The following is a 22,315-nucleotide window of genomic DNA, read 5'->3' as shown; positions in this document are numbered from 1 at the left end:
TGTGCAAGTCTGTGTGTGTGCTCTGTTTGAGTGTGTTTGCATTTTTATGTCTACAGTCCTGGAAGAGAAAAAGATACAGAGATAATTTGTGCATCGGAGAGATTATGTGCCTTGTGTGTGTATCTGTGCAGCCTACCATACAGAAATAGAACACAACCGTGTGTGTGTATGTGTGTGTGTGTTTGTGTAGACACTATTATATTGTATTTTGAGAGATGTGTAGCCACAGTCACTTAACACTAAAAGCTTGTCCCCATCAGATTCTGTGACCCAGTTAGGAATTTCAACCATATTAAATGCTCCTTTGCTTTAACACATACTTCACCTTTACAGCAGCAAATACACCGACTGCACAGACTTAGCTTAGCTAGCTAGCGACACACACGCCAACCACATGGTCGAGCGTGTCTTTTTTTATTCAGCTCAGCCTCTGACTGATCTCAGAACTCACCTGGAACTCCAGTTCTTTCTCAGGTCTCCTTCCAGTCTGTCTCCTTTCATCTTCTAACATACATGAGGCAGATTCATAAAACTGGGACAAGCACACATTTTTCGCTCAAGTTAAAACATCCCCTGCTTGTGTGGACGCCTGACCCAGGAGAGTTCACATGTATTCACGCCCACCTACATCCAGCCGTTTGAACACTGATTAATATGTTGTATTGTTTCTGTAATCTGTCATATGTAATGTTCCAGGCTGCTTTACTCCCTCCCGTTTCCAGTCTCTCCACCCTCTACAACAAAGCAAGAAATGTGTCGCAAAATCTTTAACTGCTCCTTAAGGTATCCTATGCAGGAATTGTAGCTTTTTCTTGCATGCATGCTGCTACTGTCTGGCACCTGCTGACCTCACCTGTGCACTGTTATTGGCTGGGGGCCACACGCCCACTGCCCAAAGGTTGTTGCCCAGAAATGTCCTGAACATGGCAAAAGAAGAAGAAGGAAATAAGAAAATACATCAGAGGGCCGAGTCCTCCAGTGATGATTGAGAGGGATTACTTTTTCATGAGTTTATCTGTTGTTTTTTTAGGAAAATCCTGCATAACATAACTTTAAATACTAAGGAGGTGCTTGGTAACAGCTATGAAAATAAAATATGTGACAAAGTAATAAAAGAAACCCTGAAGGCTAAATTCCTAATCAGGTCACAGACTCTGATCGGTCACAGAATTTGGTGTAACACCGGGGAACAGAGACTCAGCCCTCACCTCTCTCTGTGGTCGACGGTGTCTCGCTGTCTGTCTCTGTTACCCTCTCTGTCTGTCTGTCGCTGTCACATCTCGACACTGTCAACAGACTCTTTCTTCCTCAGTGTACCTGTTCCCGCCTCCTCTGCCTCTTTACTCTCATTCCCCTTCAAATCCACTCGGCTGCATCGCACACCAACGGAGCGCGCTCAGTGTGGAAAACACTGGAGTCTGTTACATCTCTCTCTCTGCTTGCTTTCGTGTTTTTTCTTTTTTCTTTTTCCTCCCCTGGACTCTCTTCCTCCCCTCCCTTCCCTCGGTTTCTCCATCTGTAAGAAACTCATTTCTCGCTGTTTGTCTTTCCACAGACATTGCAGCTCTTCTCCTCCTCTCTCTCCCTCTCTCTCTCTTCTTTCTGCATCTTCATCCTCCCTTCAGTATCTTCATCTCTGGCCGTGTGAACTCTCCACCTCCTCTTTCTTCTTCATCCCCATGTCTCGCACCCCTTTCCATCTGTCTCCGTCCCTCAGTCCCCCTGCCTTTGCATCCACACCTGTCTCTTTCCTTTCATCCCTCGTCTTCTTCCTCACCTGCCTCGCACATCATTACCTCCCCCTTTTCTTGCTCCCAGTGCCTTTTTCTCTCGCTCTTTCCTGTCTTCCTCTAGCCGTGTGATGGGATTAAGGCCCGTTCTGTCTCTCTCTCTCTCTCTGTCTTTTAATTTTTAGTCGCTTTTGGTGGCTTTGGCCTCATTTTCTTGTCATAATTTCTTTAATTTGCCTATTTCCCTGCCTCCCTCCCTCTGTTTCGCCCTCCGTCTTTCTTTATCTCTTTCTCCAGAGGTGAGCGGAGGTGGTGATGGGCGGTAGTACTATCAGTATGCAGAGTCATGGTGCTGTGGCTCTGCCGTCATTGATTGAACCAGCGGCTAAATATAGACGCTGTTGAGCCTCAGCATCTTTACCAGGCTGGAAGGACGGATGGAGGAGTGGACGGATGGGGAAGACACACATACAAACACACACAACTGTAAGCTAGTGTTAACAGAGGACACACACACGATAAGTCATCTATAAAACCAATGCATTCACACAGCAGCACACACATAAAACGGCTGAGAGGAAGCACTCACACACACACACACACTTGCACAGACTTACAGACACTTCGTCAGTACAGTCCCGCAGGGTGTTGGTTGTACAGAAAAATAATTCCATTTGAGTGAAGGAGGCGTAACACGGCCTGACCTTTTTACACATTCATAACAGAGAGCTGCTGGAAAAATATTTATGGGACACACACACACACGCACACACACAGACACACACCAGTAAATCGACAGTAACTCATTCTTTTGTGGACAGATTGCTGTAGGCTAAAACAACACGACAAACTATTACTATCCAATGCGCAGCATAAATCCCGAGCTGCAAGCCTCCCCACAAGCCGAGCAGAGAGGAAGAAAAAAACAGACAGAGAAAAGGAAGGCATGCAGCCAAATGGAGGGCGAGACCTGCAGCATGACAGACAGATAGAAAGACAGAGATTTGGCAAGTCAATTATAACCCAGACAGACAGGTAAAGCGAGAGGCAGACAGGTAAACAAACATCCAAGCTGAAGAGATAAGCAGGCAGACAACCAGAAAACAACGCCCCCGTGATCCAGGGGATTTCACGCAGATTAAATTCATCTCAAGAAAGTGTTTCTGGTCCATCGTCAAAACGCCTGCTGTGTAACAGGATATGGTTTGTGTGTCTCACAAAGAATCGCTTGGTTGATAACTCGCAGATTAGTGTTGCCTCATTGTCCGGACAGCACTGTTTCAAGAACAGTTGGCTCTTCTTCGCATTTCTTTGGCTTTCATCGCTGCAGTTTTGTGGCGTTTTTTTGTCACTCTTGTTTGTGTTCTGTTTAATTGGATAGCCGCAGGGAACAGAAGAGGATTTGGAAATAAAGTATGTGTTAATATATACTTATTATGAGTATTTAGATCTGACTGTGACCAAAGATGAGCTGAGTGAGATTTTTTTTCAAATTCTTCCCACAGCACAACTCTATTTAAAAGCTCTCTGTTGGGTTTTAGACCTCTGCTAGTTCCACTCTTCTTTATCTGACACAACATTATTTATTTCTCGTGATGCTAGATTATTGGTGTTTTTGGGTAGCTGTAGCACAGACATCTGGTTTTGACTTGCACACAGGACTTTGGGGGCTTTGGTTAATTCTGGGTATGATGTAAACTCCTGTAAACAGCCACATGTAGTGAAAAAGAAAGAAACAGTAAAAGTCTTTTCATGGACATAAGTGTTGTGTATGTAATTGTTGCTTCACAGATTTTACAGATGAATATGTGCAGTAAACTGATGCATACAGCAAGATCCATGCAGCAAATGAGTTTCCTCACAGTTTTTCGACGTTTTTAATATCTCTACATGCGCTTCAGGCCTCTGCAGTCTCTCTTTCATGTATGAGTCTTCTCCCATCATGATATGCATCACTGGATTTGTGTGCCAGTATGCAGGATGTCGGAAATCCAGCATATCAAAGGGAACGCTCCCTGCACATGATCTTTGAAAGATCAGCATGACATTATTTGTAAATGCTAAATTCAACAGAGAACAGCCTCAGTCCAGCTCATGCGCTCTAAACCATCTGACACAGTTCATCTTTGATGCGATCGGTGATGTACAGTCAAAAGTTAGGCCAACTGAATTTTGTATCAGTGGAGTCAAACCGTCTAATTTCTATTAGACAGCAAAGACAAGCAGGGACACTGAGAACGGGATTCATATTCACAGCCTCACACCCTGTGATGCAGCTGCAGCAGCAGATCCTGGGTCTGTTGTGCTGCACCGACTGCACACCTAAAGAGACAGCTATACCATTCAGCTAATTCCCGTCTGGCGCTGCTCCTGTATGGCAACAGTGGGGGTGTGCAATATGACTGAGCTCCTGCCAGTAACAAAGCATTAGCATATTGAACTGAACTGATAAAACTGTCAATCACACAGAGGGTCCACACAGACAGACCCCCACCCCCTCTATTGTTCTTTTTTTTCTTTCCTTTCCACTGTTTTGCTTCCATGCCTCACCAGCACACACACACACACTTCACATATCATGCCAATAAAAACCACAGAAAGAGGAAGTTTATAATGTTCCTGCAGGATATTTTTTTAATCTTATATTCATACTTGACTTGCTGCTGTGAATTTGAGGAAGCTTTTGATTAAACTGTAAAGAGAAGATCTCTGTCTGTGGAGTGTGGGATGAATTAGCTGCTGGTCATGGTTGTATTATTTTAAAAATGCGTTTTTGTCTTTCTTTTCCCAGTAAAATAAAATGTTGAACCCCAGCTTGATCACTCTCTCTGTGATGTGCAGCCTGTTTTTAATAATTTAAAGCTCGTCTAAAACTGTGTTCTGCGTGGGAAAAAGAAGTTGTTTTACATGCATTTCGCTGGTTTCATCTGGCACTCTAATGGTGCCTTTGCAAAGACTGATTGCAAAAGATGTGCAGCCAGAGGCAACACCCCCTCCTCCTCTTCCTCCTCCTCCTCCTCCTCCTCCACCCCCCTTCGCTCTCCTCATCCATCCATCCACGCTGCCTGTGCTCTGCTGCTGGACGGAGCGTTAGGAGCGCACGCAGGACGGTACCGGGGCTTCCCTTTTGACTGATGGAGACGGGCTGAGGAGGGTCCGGCCGGCAGAGACCACCTCGAGGACCCCGCGGGAAGGACTCCCGTGAAAGCCGGCGGAGCGGACGCGAAACGGGGGAGCGACAGGGGGAGACGCGGGAGGTAAAGGGGCCATTAATAACCTGTTGTTTGTGTGTTTTTGTTTTTCATTTGAGGAGGATCAGGGTGGTCGCCGGCGCTGCAGACAAACACACAAACACGGACGTAAAAGCGACACCTCAGCCGCGCTGGACTCGTTTTAATGATGATTCAGGAAATAAAGAAAAACTGGGAGCGCGTCTCTGTGTGTCCTCCGCCGCTCCGCCCTCCCGTTCGTCCCTTTAATCAATTACAATCTCCCAATGCTCACGCGCGCCTGTAATGTAACACGTGAGCTTAATTGATTTGGAGTTAACGCTTTTAAAGCCAAAGACTGATCTCCCAGGTGTGTGTGGTCCACTACAGGCGCGATAGAAGTGCTTCTGCTCACTCTTGCTGTTCATGTTATTATTATTATATAAGTGGACGACAGGAGCTGCAGCGTGATGTTAGGCTGCAATTCAATTATGGTTCGCTGGCTGGAGCCTTTTAATTTAAGCGAGGAGGGGCTGAGAGCGCCGCCTGCAGGCTGCGGACGGAAGCGCTGCGGACGGCTCCCGTGCGCGAGGCGCCGGTGGACTGGCACCGTGATGAGATTTCAAACGACCACGCGACCTTTACTCAACAAGCAGCTCTCACTGTTTAATCACCTGCTCCTCTGCTGGAGCCGCGGACCACGACGACCTCCTCACAGCGGCCGATCAGCTGCCACTTCCCGCAGGTCATCAGAGGCCACACACAGGGCGGATGCGTGGTGACGGAGCAGTCCTCTGCATCTGCACCGTGTAACCACACGGGTCGACACAATAGATGCGCTTTGTGTGCGTGTGTTTGCATACGGAGCTGTGTCAATACCCGTTTCTATTGATCCAGCTCGCAACAATAACATTTTCCTCCAGCGGTTGCCTGTTGGCTGGAGCTAATGAAAACAGGCTGTTGAGCCGTGTTTCAGCTGCTGATGAAGTGTTTGAACACACTGTCATGTTTGATAGCGGGTGAAGATGACAGAGCTGAATATTCAGCCCATTAGTCAGCTGATCTGCAGACAATAGATCACAAACTACTGATAATCGAATCAAATAAAAGAATCAAATAATCAAAATCAGGTATTTCTCAGTTATATCTCTGTAAACAGAGTATCTTTGGGTTTTGGACTCATTAATGAGACAAAACAAGTGATCAAAAGACTTCAGATGGTCTGTAGGAAATTTACAACATGTACTAAAGCATTTACTAAATGCTTAATAAGTTAATCAATCAAATCTATAATAATAGTCAGGCTCAGCATCAATGTAATAGTCAGATTAAGTGATAAGATGAAAATCCCCCTTAATTGCAGCCATGTTCATAATTGGATGATGACAAATGTAATGCACTTTACACCAGCTGGTATGTTGTTTTTGTTGGTTAACTTCACTTTGAATGGCTCATAATTAAACAGCTAATTAGGAAGCTTTATGTCACGTGACTTAATTGTTTACTGTTCTGGCTCATTATCCCATTAAACACCTCTTGGTCAAATAAATACCTTATCTATACAGTATATACTGTGATATATATACTATAGGGCTGCAGCCAGCAATTATTTTGATTATTGATGACTTTTTTCCAGTAAATTGATTAATCAATAAATCGTTTAGTCTTTAACATGTGAGAAAATAGTGAAAAAGGCCTTTCACAATTCCTCGAATTTGAAAAATATTCAATATACACAGTTATAAGCAGAAAATCCTCCCATTTGAGAAGCTGCAATCAGTAAAGGTATGCTGTTTTTTGCTTGATTGATCATCAAAATTGTGCTTGATTAATTGCTTGATCTTCTCCGCTCGTCTACATTACACAATGATATATATTTCGGTGGCTGTTTATTTAATGCAGAGCTGCGTCTGCGTTCACCCTCTCAGTCACCCAGTCATGCATCCTTTGTCACTCTGTTTCTCTTACTTAATATGCCTCTCACACACAAACACTCACACAGCAAACTGCGTTTCTTTGGGGTGTCTAACCTTGACTCTTGTCACTTTCAGTGAGACACTGGCAGATTGTTGGGTTTTTTTTGTATTCTGCCTCTTCTTTCACATTTTAATTCTGTCTCTGCTTCTGTTTCCCCTGCAGATCCTCCATCATCTGAAGGTCTCCTGCCTCTCTTCCAGTGTGTGCTGCAGTGATTGTGTTCAACATGCACGCTCCCAAGAGTGTGTAGCCTGTAGTGTCGAGAGAGAGTGTTTAGTGTGTGTGTGTGTGTGTGTGTGTATATATACTTCAAGCGTGGAGATGGGCTCAGTGGGAGCGGAGCGCCGCAGGCCCACGCCGGTCCAGACGCCCGAGGAGAGGGATGTGTGGAGGGATGGAGGAAGAGCTGGATGGAGGGATGGCGGGAGGGAGGGCTGGAGAGAGGGAAGAGAGAGCGGCGTGGTGCAGAGCTACAGCTTCGACTCGTACCAGCTGGAGGAGGAGGAGATCAGTAAGGATGCCCCGGAGCGAGGAGTGCTGGCTCTGTCCGAGCCCGGTGAGGGAGTTTCTATTCTGACTCTCTGAGAGCGTGTGTGTGTGTGTGTGTGTGTGTACTAATTTTATAGACAGATAAACAAAGAAGGAAGGAGAAAGACAAATGTCAACAACAATTAATCAAACTGAATAAGAATATCCATCTTCTACTTCGAAATACCATGAAAAACAAAGAATGTTTAGATGGATTACATTATAACCTATATATAATGTATATATACAGGAGGTGGACAGACCATCATAAACATATGCCTCCGATAATTTCAGGGAATTGTGGTGAAATGATTGTGTCAAATTCAACATGATCAGTGTATTCTATACATTTAACACGCCACCTGCCTTGTTGTACACCCTTTGTGCTCGGGTAGAGTCTGATGGTGCGCCGCCATTTTTCCATTTGTCAGCAACAATAGACAGAGTCTTTGCACTGTAGTGCAGTAGTCTCATTGGAGCAATCCCATCCAGTCTTGTGTTATTTCTATTGTTATGCACTATGCATTCTATTATTCTAGATGGTAAAGTCAAACAGAAATTAAAAATTGTCTGCTCTGGTGTGATTTCTGCATGTGTGGGGACTGAAATGGTTTGTAATATCACTTCAGGCAGTTTTCCAGATGGCGGGCTGGGGTTGTTGGTCCCATGTGTGGTCTGAGCGCTCCCTATGTTTTCTTTGTATAATGCCGCAGCGTAGTCTGATGACTCAGCTGAAATTACATGAATGAAAAGGGACATCTAATCTTGGGGGGACTCAGTGCTAACATTAGCAGACTAAGCTAACTAGCTTCAATTTCCAGGTGGAGACTAGTTAGCCCCCAGTGTCCTGTATGTTGTGCGCCGTAAAGGGACAGATTGTTAATGAACATGTGAGATGATACATAAACAGTGTTTTTGTTGACAAAGATGCTAAAAAACACCCACACTTGAATGTCAGTCAACCGCTGCCATGGGAAACACCTGCACAGATGCTTGAAGTCATTATTTGCTCAATTATTTCCTTCCACTTTAAAAACATCCCTGGAACAAGTCCCCACATTGGCATGTTTTTGTTTTTGTTTTTTTCATTTTTTACATTTGGAAGAAAAAGACGTCAGGCTGATCTGAATGAAAGACGTGTTTTTGCAGTCTTTGTGCATGTCTTTGCGGCTGATGGTGGAGGCTGAGAGAATGAAGACAGTGACACAGAGAGGGAACGAGGGAAGTGCATGCGAGAAGCAGGAGGCAAACTGATGTGTTGCCTGGTTACTCAGGTCGCACAAAGGCCACGTTAATCAGATCACAAGTGACCAAGGATGCACAGTGAGGGTCCAAGCTTTTCAGTAACCCTCTCTCTTCTCCCAGCCTTTTCATCCTTTGCCCGTGACTCTCTTTCTCCTGCAGCTGTCAGTCTGCATATCTGTGTACAGCTGACAAAATAGAAAGAGTTGCAATCTCCACAGAGACTGAGTCTGCCTTTTCACAAAAAAAAGAGATGTGGAAAAGCAGACTCAGAGACTGAATCCCAGCCCGTCTATACAGCCCTGCATCTATACTACAGTCAGTGGTTCCACTGAGGGGCTGTATAAAAATTATTAGAGGGAGAGGGGGCTCAGAAAAGGGGGATACTGGTGTCATTTTTTGCATTATAGTTATAGTTGGAATCAAAAAGGCAAGTTTCACTTGTGCCGCATCTCATAAAGATGTGCTTTGCCACCTGCAAAGGACAACAGTCTGTATGAGGGTGTTATTAATGCTTACATTGGTGGCACACATTAAAAGTTCTATTCATGTATTCCTTAAAATTGGCTTAAAATTGGAAAGCCTATACTGTTAAAGTTTAATCATATTATTCTTTCACGTTGTGAGGAGGGAGTTATTTTTTCAAAGAAAACATTAAAAACCCTGGAGAGGATCTCGCTTTTGTCCAGAGTGAAACACAAAGTGTACTTCATCTCATCACCCAAATCATTTCTATGATTTTTTTTTTTTTAAACCATGAACGCAAGTAAGGCAAAAGCCACCCTACCACCTCCATGTTGTCAGTTTCCGCACTGAAACGTCAGTCACACAGTGTGGGCAGTGCTGCGGCCTCTTCCTCATTGCATCTTCACTTAATGAGGTTTGAGTTTCTGCAGACGGCGATCTTTTCTTCTGCCTGTGCAGCGCTCATGCTAACCACACAGTTTGCTTTATTCTGAACAAATCTGCTGCTGTAAGCTGGTGCTGCTTCAGTTCCTGTACCTACCCCAGAAACAACAAACCAGGAAGAACAACAAACACGAGTGCTTGCCAGGAGCTTTAGTTTGTGTGTGCACTTCAATTACATTTATGTCTATTAAAATCAGCATTTGTTTATGAGAAATTGATGTGGATTACTGAAGAGCTATGTGCAGGTTATCACCCAGCAGCAGATGAATAGGAAAATTATTTATTAGTCCCTGTTACCATAATAATAAATTACATAAAACATCAAGCAGTGAAATAAATAGTCTAAAATTCATGTTTTTTAGCTTTAGTCAGCTGTAAAATATGTATAATGCTCAAAAACCATTTGGAGCTGTTAATAGTGTCTCACAGGATTAGGAACGGATTATGAACAGTTACATAAAGAAGCTGCACATCACGCTTTAACCATGAAACTGAGTCAGCTGCAGAACGCACAAGTCAAGCTGCCACTACCTGGGCAGGTAGTCTCCAATCAGCAGCTCCTCTGATCAGTGTAGCACCAACAGGACAAGGTCTTCTGCTGCATCAGTGGAGCAGAGGCGCCACCGCTGCTGCTACAGCTTCATCCATCCTGATTAGCTTTAATGAAGAGCGAGTGCGTTGGCTTCAGTTCTAATTCATATGTTTCGATGTCATTTTCTTCATCCCCGCTGTTCGCCAACCCTTCACTCCCTCCTTCCCGCTCAGACTTTGAGGAGCCGATCCCTGACGACCGTTACCATGGCATCTACTTTGCAATGCTATTGGCAGGAGTGGGCTTCCTGCTTCCCTACAACAGTTTCATTACTGATGTGGACTACCTGCACCACAAGTTTAAAGGTATAAATGAATAAACCATGTGCTCAGAGAACTGCACCCACAGAGAATGCATGAATTTTACAGACACAAGTGCCCGGAGAGCGCACATCCATATCCAGTTCCCAGGAGTCATGGCTCTTGCATGTGTTTCAGGGACGTCCATAGTGTTCGACATGAGTCTCACCTACATCCTGGTGGCTCTGCTGGCCGTCATCCTCAACAACGTGCTGGTGGAGAGACTCAGCATGCACACCAGAATCACTGTGGGTAAGTCAGACAAGAACCCGCTCACAGATGGGGCTCTAATTGTGAAACAGTTCTCATTATGGGAACTTCTGCTGTTGCTCATTTATTAATGGCCTTCTGGGAACCTCAAGGCGTATCAGGGCAGAATACGCACAGCAAAAAATGGAAAGACAGCATAAAGAGAAAGAGAAAAATACACTCTGCCATAATTCTCCTGTGGTTTTATTCATAAAATGTTTCAAACAAACTTAGCCAAAGACTGAACTCACGAGGGGCCGCATTTCCAGAGTGTGGGTATTTTTTCTGTTTCTTTCTACTTTTTTCTTGCATCATCCTCAGTTTTCTTTCCATCTTTCAACACATTATTTAAAGTAAACTCACTTCGCTATTGTCGACACAAGTGTGCAGATTTAGGCACACTGTGTTTGTGAAAGACGAAGCCTGAATCTGGCCCAAATTATTCATTAAACAGTGGGTTTTTAAAGCTACTGCACGTCTTTACAGTGTGTATAATTCTCTGTAAAACACTGTGATATTGGAGACTAGCATAAAAAAATATTAAACTTGTTCAGCCTACCCAGAATAAAAAATGATTTTTGAGCAAAAGTGGAAAAAAAGTTCTTTAAAGATGTGCGTCCCCTGAGGAGAAGTTTGATATCTCGACACATATATACGGCGTGTAAGAGCAAGGTTCCCCCATCGGGGCCTCTGCAGCTTAAAATAGCTCCTCTCGCATCCTTGAGGAGATGTCTTTTGAAGCGTGTTGTCTGCTGGAGAGCTCGTCTCTGGAGTTAATAAACTCGGGATTGGACTTCAGATGAAGGCCATGCTTTTTGCGCGTCTGGCCCGTCAAACGTGTGTTCAGTCGCGCATTCAGAACGTGACCTCTGTCTGTCTGTCTGTCTCCTCGTCTGCAGGTTACATCTTAGCTCTCGGGCCGCTGGTCTTTGTCAGTGTGTTTGATGTGTGGCTGGCAAAGTTCACCACCAGACAGGCTTACATCGTCAACCTCGTGTCAGTGGGAGTGGTGGCCTTTGGATGTACAGGTACTACTAATAATGATGCTTTTCTATCTATGTATGTATCTATCAATCCATGTATGCAGGACTTTCCTTAAAGCTGCACTAAACAATATTTTTATATCAACAATGGCTCAGATGTGTAAAGTAAAAGGTGTGGCTCGTGGAGGTGAACCAACAGAGCATAATAGAGCAGAGCAGAGCATTTTAGCCACTTTCAGCTAAATGTTTTGGTTTTCTGGGCTGGAGCATTTCTGTTTTGACTCTCGCTGCTCACATCAACATTGTTTCTGGCCACAGCTGTTAGTGAAACAGCTCTGAAGCCCCATTGTGCTCTACCTGCCCAGCACCAAACAGCCGGTGAACATAGTGGAACAAGGTTCAGATATTTCCCTCAGGAGTTGGTAGAGACCAACACGGGGCTAAGTGGATGTGGATGTCCCATGGGGCCAGAAACATGACTCTCAGTTAATGGTAATGTGTTACCACTCTTTGCTAACATGTCCCTTAACACAACTTAATAAGGGGATAATATGTCAGTGTTGTGTTTACAGCTTGTCATACTGTCCTCAAGGTGTTAAAGAAATGAATTATCGCAGGTATTAACAATGACAAAATGGGGCTCCACCATTAAACTCTGCTGTTACAGCTTCAGTCTACTTCTAAGTGTGTTTGTTGCACATAACAAGACAAACTGAGGGTAAAATATACAGAATATATGTACTGGTAATGTTGAAGTTCATAGCACCATCAAATCCAGGATTTATGGAGAGATTATTGCAGTGAAAATGAATGATATTACATTATCATAGATGTACTGTTGGTATAGATCATAAAGCAATAGACACACTTATATAATACAGCTCAGATGTTACCTTACATTGCAAATCAAATGATAAAACTACAGAGGACATATTTATTGTGCAGCTTCGACTGAATGATGATAATCTGCCTTCCTCCTGTATGCACACCCTACACCCAGAGTGGAAAGCAAACTATTGGTGCTCGACTAAATATCAGTCCAAGCTGTCGAGTGAACAAGCAGCAGTGTCAGGGCAAACACAGTGGAGGCTTCAGTCCTCGGCTGCTGCTAATGGCTTGCATGCACTGAGCCAGTTTGTTGTTCCTGCCAGTGTGAGCACAGAGCCTGTCAGCCAGCACGAGTAACAGTTTAATTAGTGGAGGTCCGGAGGTCAGAGCGGCTTCTCTCGAGTGTGTGGAGGTTCAGGAAGTTGTGCCTCTAAATAAATTGTGTTGCCTCAGTGTTGACTGATAACCACTTCCTCATCCATCCCCAGTGCAGCAGTCCAGTTTCTATGGTTACATGGGGATGCTGCCCAAGAGGTACACACAGGGGGTGATGACTGGGGAGAGTAAGTACGCTCACACAGACAATGAATCACATCACTGCCATCATCCTCATCTCCATCTGTTTCTCACTTTTACGTTCTCTCCTCCTCCTCACTTCGTCTCCCCCCTTCCTCTCCTCTCCCTCAGGCACAGCGGGGGTGATCATCTCCCTGTCCCGCATCTTCACCAAGCTGCTGATCACCGACGAGAGGAGGAACACGCTCATCTTCTTCCTCGTCTCCATCAGCATGGAGATGCTCTGCTTCCTGCTTCACCTGCTGGTCCGTCGCTCCAGATTTGTCCGCTACTACACCAGCCACGCCCAGGGCAAGGGTCCGGGCAAATGTCACGACCCGCGGGACAATGGGACTGGATACCGCGTTCACCATGATGTCACCGCAGAGGAAGTAAGATTTGTAAGTTTGTGGACAGTTTCTTGGCTATATGGCGCATATGTGTGGGTGGTGTATGCTTACTATCTATGCATGGCAGTGTTGACGTTGGTATGTCACTCAATCCAACAGTCCACAACAACATCTCAAAAACTGTTGGATGGATTGCCATGAAATTTAGCACAGACATTGATGTCTCCCTCAGGATAAACTGTAATAACTTTGGTGATAATTTAACCCCTGGACGCCTGAATTTATTTAGAATGACATAAAAAAATTAATTCTTTGTGTTTTTGCTTTCAAATTGATCCTAAATTAAGAGGAGTTTGTTTATTGTTCTGTAGCACATACAATAGATATAAATTTTGGTAGGTTCACCAAATAGAATAGGGTTCAAACAAACAGTATATGTCCACTTTTTTCAATGCTTTAATGCAGTTAAAACATCTTTTTTGTGTGTTCAAAATTCATTTATTTCATCAAAACAGCCACAAAATTGGCTTACAACCATTACATTGTAACAACAATCAGAACAGGGGTTCATTCACTTTGACCGGTCTGACAAGAAACCAGTGCTTGCAAAGGTTCCTAGGTGTGTGCTGAATATACACAAACCGGCATTAGAGGAATGCATGCGTGATTTGGCTGCAATGTGGATTAAAGCGGTATGATGCGAATTCACGACAATCGGCGTTAAGGGGTTACCTTGTGGTCCAGCACCATCATCAGGTCAGATTTTACATTTTCCAATGCACCGTTTTTTGACCAAACACCTGCTTAACCAATGACATTCCCATGAACCTCAACTGTATTTTGTGTTTAGTGCTAATTAGCAAATGCACTAACATGCTAAACTAAAAGTTGAATATTGGTACAGCCTCAGATTGCTGCTATCATTATTGTAGACTTGCAGTGCGTGATCCAGATCTCTTTATTTACTGCTTACTGTAGAGTAAGCTGTTAAACTATAGAGTGTCTGTTACTTAAGGAGAAGTGAATAAGGGATCGGTTTGAGGCGCAGTTAGCCTCATGGTTCTCATGTCTTTTGCACCAACAGTCATTCATCCATCCATTTTGCTTTTACTTACTGTATATGGTTTGCAGTTGTGATTTATTAGCTTTTTTTAAGTCCTGTTTTTCAAGTTAGATTGAGAGATCAGCTCCCCGGCTTCACGTGGAGCAGCAGATTCTCTCATTAGAGTTTCTTGTACATGTTTCATTCATTAAACCCTTCATAAATGTTGCACCAGCGAACTGTTTCTGAGCCACGAGTCGGGCCGCTAAACTGTGGTGTCATGCAACTCCACATCCTTGTTGATTTCTGCGTGGAGTGTGTCTCCTGCCTGTTGCTGCTGTGCGTGCACACGGGCATGCAGGGCTGTTTTGAGAGCGTTTTAAAATGCAGAATCATTTATTTAAACCACCAGCTTTTTGGCTACGACTCAGAAAGAGACACGTTGAGAGGGAGAAAGCAAAGGGATTTGGGGAGGGGTTATTAGGGCTGAAGGATCGGGATAGGGATAGAGTGGTGTGGGTGATATGGGAAAAAAGATGGGGACAGATGGAGTTTTACAGAGAAAGGGAGAGACTGAGGCCTCCTGTGAACACAGAGAAAATAAGAGTCACGACACTGAGAGGAAAAAACGGTCGAGGTGAGACAGTGCTGAGAGGCAGGCGGCCAAGAGGAGGAATTACAGGAAATTACAGAGAAACCAAGTAAAAACCAGAACAAAGACAGCAAGTATGGAGAGGAGAGAGCAGGAGACCAGGCATGACAACAAGAGAAAGAAATTACAGAGAGGAGGTGAATCCACTTTGTACTCATGTTTGAAGCAGCACTTTGTAGCCTGAAGACATAGAGCTAAAACTCCTCATCACACCACATGTGTGTGTGTGTGTGTGTGTGTGTTCAGAGCCTTCAAAGGGCGACACATCACCTCAGGCTGTCATCTTTTCATGAGTGCGTGTTTGTGCGCCGTTACGCAAAAAGACAAGTGTGTGAGGGACGCCCCCCTGTGTTTTACAGTAGTGTGTGCGTATGTGTTGCTGTGTGTGCTTTCCTGAGTCTGGGGGCTGATTCAGGCAGCGCTTTGTTCTGGTTGCCGGGGGAAACCAAGGCAGCACTCTATATTATGAGATAATCAAGAAGAGTAGTGCCTTCTGGCCCGCAAGTCCTTCTAATCAGCAAATGGATCGTTCTGTGTGTGTGTGTGTGTGTGTGTGTGTGTGTGTGTGTGCGCACTTGTGTGCATAATTCATGGCGCACACCTGTGTGCATATGAAAAAGTGTGTGTTTGGAAGGAAGCATGAGGATGATGTCTCTGTATATTTGGATATAGAGGACGTGTGTGTGTGTGTGTGTGTGTGTGTGTGTGTGTGTGTGTGTGTGTGTGTATGTGTGTGTGTGTGTGTGTGTGTGTGTGGCTCCTGGGCTAATTTGCAGTGCCGTCTGCAGCCTCTCCAGCATCATTACGTCAACCTGCAGCCACTCACAGCCGTCTTCTTTAATAGCCATAAAAAGCTGATGTCATGCAGCCGGGAAGCCATTATTAATGAAAAAAAACCCTAAAAAGACTGAAAAGTTCAAACCAGTGCAAAAGAATATGGTTATTTACTGCGTGATGGCTACCTCTAGTGTTTTCTTAATGAACTGTTAATGTCCTTCAAAAAGCCTTGAAATTGTTTCCAGGAAATGGGGAACAATATGATAACCATTTGAAATACACATGATGTTTTCAGTCGAACCGACCCGTTTTCTGTCTGTCACAAATTCGCTTTATTACAAAAACTGAAGCCTCTGTGTGTGTCTGTCTTCAGGGAAATGGAGGGACAGGCCCGTCCTCCACAGAGGAAGGCGTCGAGGACATTGCGGGTGGGATGTATGTGCGATTTGACGCCCCGAAAGCCAAGATAAGGAAGAGCTGGCCCGGCGTCCGCGGTACTCTCTCGCTTTAATCCCGTGTACTCACTGCTCAATTACCCTCTGACTCGAACAGACAGATTTGAAATTTAAATGCATTCCCCGGTGATTACTGGGATGAGGAGAGTGTTCTCTGTGAATTAACCTGCTCTAGTGAGAGTTTTAGGTTTTTAAACATCACCCTGTGTGTGCCTCCTCTAACCAGACATGATCTTGCATCGCTACGTGGTGTCCCGTGTGATCTGGGCCTACATGCTGTCTATAGCGGTGACCTACAGCATCACTCTGTGCCTGTTCCCCGGGCTGGAGTCAGAGATACGAAACTCCACCTTGGGGGAATGGCTCCCCATCCTCATCATGGCCACCTTCAACATGTCGGACTTCGTTGGCAAGGTAAGGCGCGTGTTTTTTGAAGCGTAAAGGAGAATTAAAGAGGTGAAGATGCGACGGAGAAAAGAGAGCATGCATGTAAATACTGGATTACACAAGGCTGTTTTCATTCCTAAAGGCAGTTTTCCTTTATTAGGAAATATAACCGAATTTTACTAGCTGCATTTTAAAAATTCAGGTGTAGTGCAGTAGCCTACAATGCCCACTTTAAAGTCCCTGCACACCCATGGTAAACACTCCCACCGGTGATTTGACTTCTTCTAATTAGACCTGTGTGGGGGGAGCACAGACTGTGTTTGACTGACATGTCCTTGACTTTCTTTGTTGCACACGTTAGGGCGAGACAAGTTACGCTGTTATCATTCTTATTAACGCATAGATCAAATTTTCACCTTCTTCATTATACCCGCTGAGATTGAAAACTTACACATAATTTGAGGTGGCAGCAAATCAGCCCCAGACTCCCTTGAAAAATTGCAGAGTTTTGTGAGCTGTTGAGTTAGGGGAAGCTTTATAAACTTTGTGAAAGCCTGTCTCCTACAAACTTAGAATTATTTGTCCCTTTTTGCAGTTCAACAAATGCATTCATTTATTCCTTTCTTTGTATAAAAGATACAGTGTCCCAGTGTGTTGCAGTACCAGTGTGACGGCTTTATATATAAATAAATTATATGCCTTGTTGACAGCGGATCAGCTGCACAGATGAGTGTAATGCACACTGTCGCACTCACACTTACTTCTCACTGTATTGCTGTCTTTCCTTTCTCACCTGTTGCAGGGATTTTTTTCATGCACTTCTGTTGAATAACCGTTGGAGCTTTCATGGCACAGAAGCGACACACTGTATAATCAGCAATTATGTCCTGCCTGTCTCTTACAGCCTTTTTTGCTTGATCGCTCTCTAAACTTGAACAACAACCTAAAGTTTAGCTAAAACCAAACATCTGTATGTTGTGTGTGGATGCAGCCACCTTGTGCGGATTGTGTTTACGCATAAGATCAGGCAGATCACATCACACTGACACCTTGCGTTAACATGTGTTTTTCCTCATTGGTGTCCAGACACAGATCGTAATGGGGTTCATGGAGTCCTGTGACTTCACCTAATTTCCAGCACTGCTCCATCCGACTCCAACCTGACCAGTCTTTCATTCAGCCATAATAAAGGAAAACATGTAGAAGATGCAGGCTTCTTTCAATCATATGTAGCATGTGAAAAGTTGGCCTTTGTGTGTTCTGTTTATGCTCTTATTGTCTCAGATAAAGAGCGAATGTAAAATTCTGGATTAATTCTGGATCATTCCGATCACATTTTTATTGGCTTCATAATTGATTTGAATTGGCATAAGAGTATTTTTAATGATGGTTTAGAAGGTGTTTTTCATATATCTGTGATTTCTGGGTTAGTGTCAGACAAGCTGGCAGTAAGGGTGAGACAGAGAGGCTAAATTACTATTAGACTGTTAACAACTGTAGAAAAGCCTTTCCAATAATTTTTCACTGACAAAGTTAAAGCAGCTATAATCATTATCTTATATCAACAAAGAATGTGGAAAGTGTCTGTTACAGAGTTGAACCTACAGAGAACGATCCCCCTGAACCTGCTGTTCCTCTCAGCTTTACAGAGCTTTATAGTGACTTGAAGCTTTGGCTTAGGCCCACACTGTACTCACCACTCTCATACTACTACTACTGTTTGCTAACACATTTACCATGTTCACTCACTGAGTGCAAAAACGTCAGCGTGTGGTGTTCACAGCTTGTGTCTGCTGCCCCCAAGTGGCAAAAGAATTGTAGATCGTAGAATCCAGCCAGTGCTTCTTCAATAACAACCACAAAAAGTTTACACTTTCTCAATTAATATGCATTTTTATCATATATACCTGATAACTTCATAAATATTGTTACTATGTTCAGACTATTATACCATTTCAACATCAGCATGAGCCTTTAAACTGAATAGATAATGTTTTATGTCTATCTTCACAGTAAAGAGTACTGTCTTTATTTTTGGTTGATGAGAGCTATCTGCAAATAAAAGTCAAACATGCAGAGGAGTTCATGGACTTTTTCAGCCCTGAGTAGTGTCTGCAGTCTTCCGAACAAGCTGCATACAGGCAGGGGAAGCTTCTACGTTGCCTGAGAGAAAGTCTGGAAATCACTTGCTGCTTAAATGCTGCAAGGGCGCTGAAATTGCTGAAGGCGACTCAGAAGAGCATTTTAGCATTTTGATTGGATTAAGTGGATTTTGGTAGTTTGACAGGGAGAGGACGTGGTTTAGAGTCTCTCTAGTGAATTAATCAAACTGAAATAGTAAAGCTGAGGATCCTCAGTGGAAATTAGGCCCTCGCGTTCAAGTACAAAATAAACTTGATCAGCTGGGATATCAGCAGTCATGATTTCTTTTTTTTTTCTGTACCCTCGTTTTTGTGTTCTGCCAGAATTCAAGTAATTCTTGGCAAAGACATGGGAATGTCCTCCTTTCATTTCACACTTCCTCAGAATCTGGGGTTTAATTGTACGTCAGGCACTACAGAAGCAGGAAAGAGGCACACTGGAGCCGACCTTGTGAAACTGTTAAAGGAGTCGCTCCCATTATTAAACCTGAGAATAAGGATGGGAAAAAAAGGCTGGTTTATTTTTGGATAATTGCACTTAGCTTAAGGGCTTTATCTGAATATTCAGAAACGAAACTTTATCAGGTGTCCTGAAGTCATAATTTTGACTTTGAAGGGAGAAAAGTTGAGTGAAAGTTGTTCTGTTTTATGCTTTGACTTTGTCCTCGTGGCAAATTTAGCATTTTGTTGAAAAGGGGGGGAAAAAAGATAAGAAGAGAAATTAAGTAGAAAATAGAAAAGGAAAATTAATGTAGCTCAGAGGTTAAAAGAAGTCCTGATAACAAAGACTGAGGAACGGAGTGGAAATAATTATGCTTCTGTGGCATTTTGACTTATTTGTTGTGGTCTTAGGCAAGTGTCATAGGCAGCGAGTAGACCAAAGTCTGAGAGGATGACTGCATGTTCAGAAATGTGCAAATTCACATTTTTAACTTTAATAAGTAATTAATGAAGACTTGATGAGAAAGCAGGAGAGGATTTCACTGAAACGCCCCCTGCTCTCTCCTCAGATCCTGGCTGCGCTGCCGTACGACTGGTCTGGAGGCCGCCTGCTCTTCTTCTCCTGCCTCAGGGTGGTCTTCATCCCTCTGTTCGTCATGTGCGTGTACCCGGCCAGCGCCCCCACCCTGTCCCACCCCGCCTGGCCCTGCCTCTTCTCCCTCCTCATGGGAGTCACCAACGGGTACTTCGGGTCTGTGCCCATGATCCAGGCTGCTGGCAAAGTGCCGCCCGAGCAGAGGGAGCTGGCAGGTGAGTTATTCACCTCGATGGGCAAATCTCTGCATGTAGAGAGAGATGATAGAAGCTTAAAGAGACACTGAAAGATTTTTTTGTCCACTTTTAGTCTAATTTCAGGTCAGAAAATAACACATCAAACTCTAAATGGATTAGGTGACGACAGAAAATGAATAAAGTAATGAATCAACTCATTTATGAAGCAAAAATAGCAAATTTACACTGGTCCAGGCTTCTCAGGTTTAAGGATTTGCTGCTTCCATGTATTGTTGGACACATGAAGCTGTTTGAAGACGTCCTGTTGGGCTTCTGGAAATTCTGATGGACATTTTCACTGTTTCATGACATTTTACATACAAAGGTAAATACATTCATCTAAAAAACAATCAAGAAATTAAGTGATAATGAAAAGAGTCATTGTTGCGATCATGTTCATTTTATATTACTGTTTAAATTTCACATGCTGGTGCTGAGATGCTAAAGATTCAGTAGACACAAGAAATAGCAGGAAATGTGCTAAAAAAAGAAGTGTGGTTCTAAGTGCTGTTTTAACACAGTGTGTGGGAACAGAGAGAGAGTAGTACAAAAGGATCACTAATCAACATGATGTATCTTGTTGTTTTAATCCATTCAAAAACCGAAGTGTTTTTTCGGTTTGTTGGCCAGGCACAGAATTTCCTGGGAGGAAGTCACTGATCCTGGCCCGGCCAAGAAGCAGTTTGGCACCAAACCTCCCTTTAAAACCACCACATTTTTACACTTCAGGTTTTGTGCAGATTAAACAAACAAGATATAATGTGCTGGTTGTTGGATTGTTACCTTTGGACGGAGCCAGGCTTTCCACTTCCCCCTGTTTCCAGTCTTCATGCTAAGTTAAGCTAAACGGCTTCTGCCTGTATGCTCGAATTCACAGCGCAGACATGAGAGCGATGTTGCTCTTCTTGAGGAGGCCTTGTACTTTGTGTTTGTTGCTAATTAGCAAATGTTAGCATGAACTAAGATGGTAAACACAGTGAGCATTATAATCAATCAATCACGTGCAGCGGCATTGTCAGCATTGTTACTGGGAGCATGTTACTCGCTGTCCCAGGCGTTGTTTAAACCCGCTCAGTCTGGACCAGCTGGTCCTTCATTCTGTCCGTGTCTCAGCTCCGCAGTCACTCTCTGCTCCCCGTGTCTCTCTTCAGGGAACACCATGACAGTCTCCTACATGACGGGCTTGATGGTGGGCTCGGCTGTGGCGTACGCAGCCTACAGCTTCACCGCTCCAGGATCAGGAATGCGCTTCTCCACGCTCAACATGCACACTCCTGCCAACGGTACCGGGTATTGAATGTCCACACACACACTAACGCATACACACACGCACAGATAAAACACACATACATGCACACACACACACCTGCAGCCATTAACCCACATGAGAACGTGGCCAGGAGAAGCGGCGCAGACTGATGGACTCGAGTCCAGCTGCAGAGGAGGAGAAAACATCTGTAAAGAACTCTGAAGGTTCGTGTTTGTACTCTGGGAGACTGATTCATGCTTCGACTAGACTCACCGGATTAAGAAAGTGGAACAAGAGCCAAAAAAGCAGTGGAGGGAATGATGTTAAACAGTAAAACCGTAGCAGATTTCTCCACTCGCTCATTCCGCAGCCTGGTGGTCCAGTGACCTTCAAATGTCTCAGCTCAGCTGTGATGAACTTTTCCCTGGAGGTGAAGACAGGGAGCCGAGTAGACCTCTGAGCGTCCCGCGGTGAAATGATCGTCTGCATGCGTGTGCCAACAGATTGGCTGACATTTGTACAGTGTAAAGAGTCACGAGGTGTTTCGCTGCAGGGGACGAAGGACGCCTAGTGCCATAGGTCACATGTGTTACATTTCATGACTTCTCCCAACTGTAGATGTTCAGAACAGAGAGTCTCGTCTCTCATAACGATGAAAATATGATTGAGATTTCTGGACAGTGAGCTCCATCCATGGTTCTCTGGTTCAGGTACTGATACTGAAATCTCCACCATTTAAAAAACTACAACAAAAGTAACTCAAAGGGAGCCCAATTTAATTCACAGTAAAACAGCCATGTGATGTATTTGTGAGTATAGTGGAATCTGTGAAGCGGGTGTAATCATGAGGGGAAGTTAAATAATTGGAATGCAAACCACTTTTTTTTTT

General features: G+C 44.0%; 1 protein-coding gene across 1 annotated transcript; it reads left to right on the top strand.

Annotated features, from left to right (window-relative positions):
- The first annotated feature begins 7,237 nt into the window (after positions 1-7,237).
- On the top strand, positions 7,238-21,474 carry slc29a4a (solute carrier family 29 member 4a). The gene is made up of 10 exons (XM_041957778.1): positions 7,238-7,472; positions 10,361-10,492; positions 10,625-10,738; positions 11,635-11,763; positions 13,035-13,109; positions 13,234-13,502; positions 16,296-16,416; positions 16,604-16,791; positions 19,916-20,156; positions 21,329-21,474. Exons 1-10 carry the CDS (start codon positions 7,238-7,240, stop codon positions 21,472-21,474), a joined length of 1,650 nt encoding a protein of 549 aa, XP_041813712.1.
- Positions 21,475-22,315: the final 841 nt, after the last annotated feature.

This window comes from Chelmon rostratus, chromosome 17 (genome assembly GCF_017976325.1).
Source record: "Chelmon rostratus isolate fCheRos1 chromosome 17, fCheRos1.pri, whole genome shotgun sequence".
Taxonomy (NCBI): Eukaryota; Metazoa; Chordata; class Actinopteri; order Chaetodontiformes; family Chaetodontidae; genus Chelmon; species Chelmon rostratus.
The sequence above is the reverse complement of the archived record's forward strand: the minus strand, read 5'-3'. Positions and strand labels throughout refer to the sequence as shown.

Bases quoted from the DNA above. Each gene is read 5' to 3' on its own strand.
- slc29a4a (XM_041957778.1), top strand. From the start codon at position 7,238: ATGGGCTCAGTGGGAGCGGAGCGCCGCAGGCCCACGCCGGTCCAGACG. The intron at 11,764-13,034 runs GTACTACTAATA...ATCCATCCCCAG, and splicing joins GGTGGCCTTTGGATGTACAG to TGCAGCAGTCCAGTTTCTAT. The intron at 16,417-16,603 runs GTACTCTCTCGC...TCCTCTAACCAG, and splicing joins GAGCTGGCCCGGCGTCCGCG to ACATGATCTTGCATCGCTAC.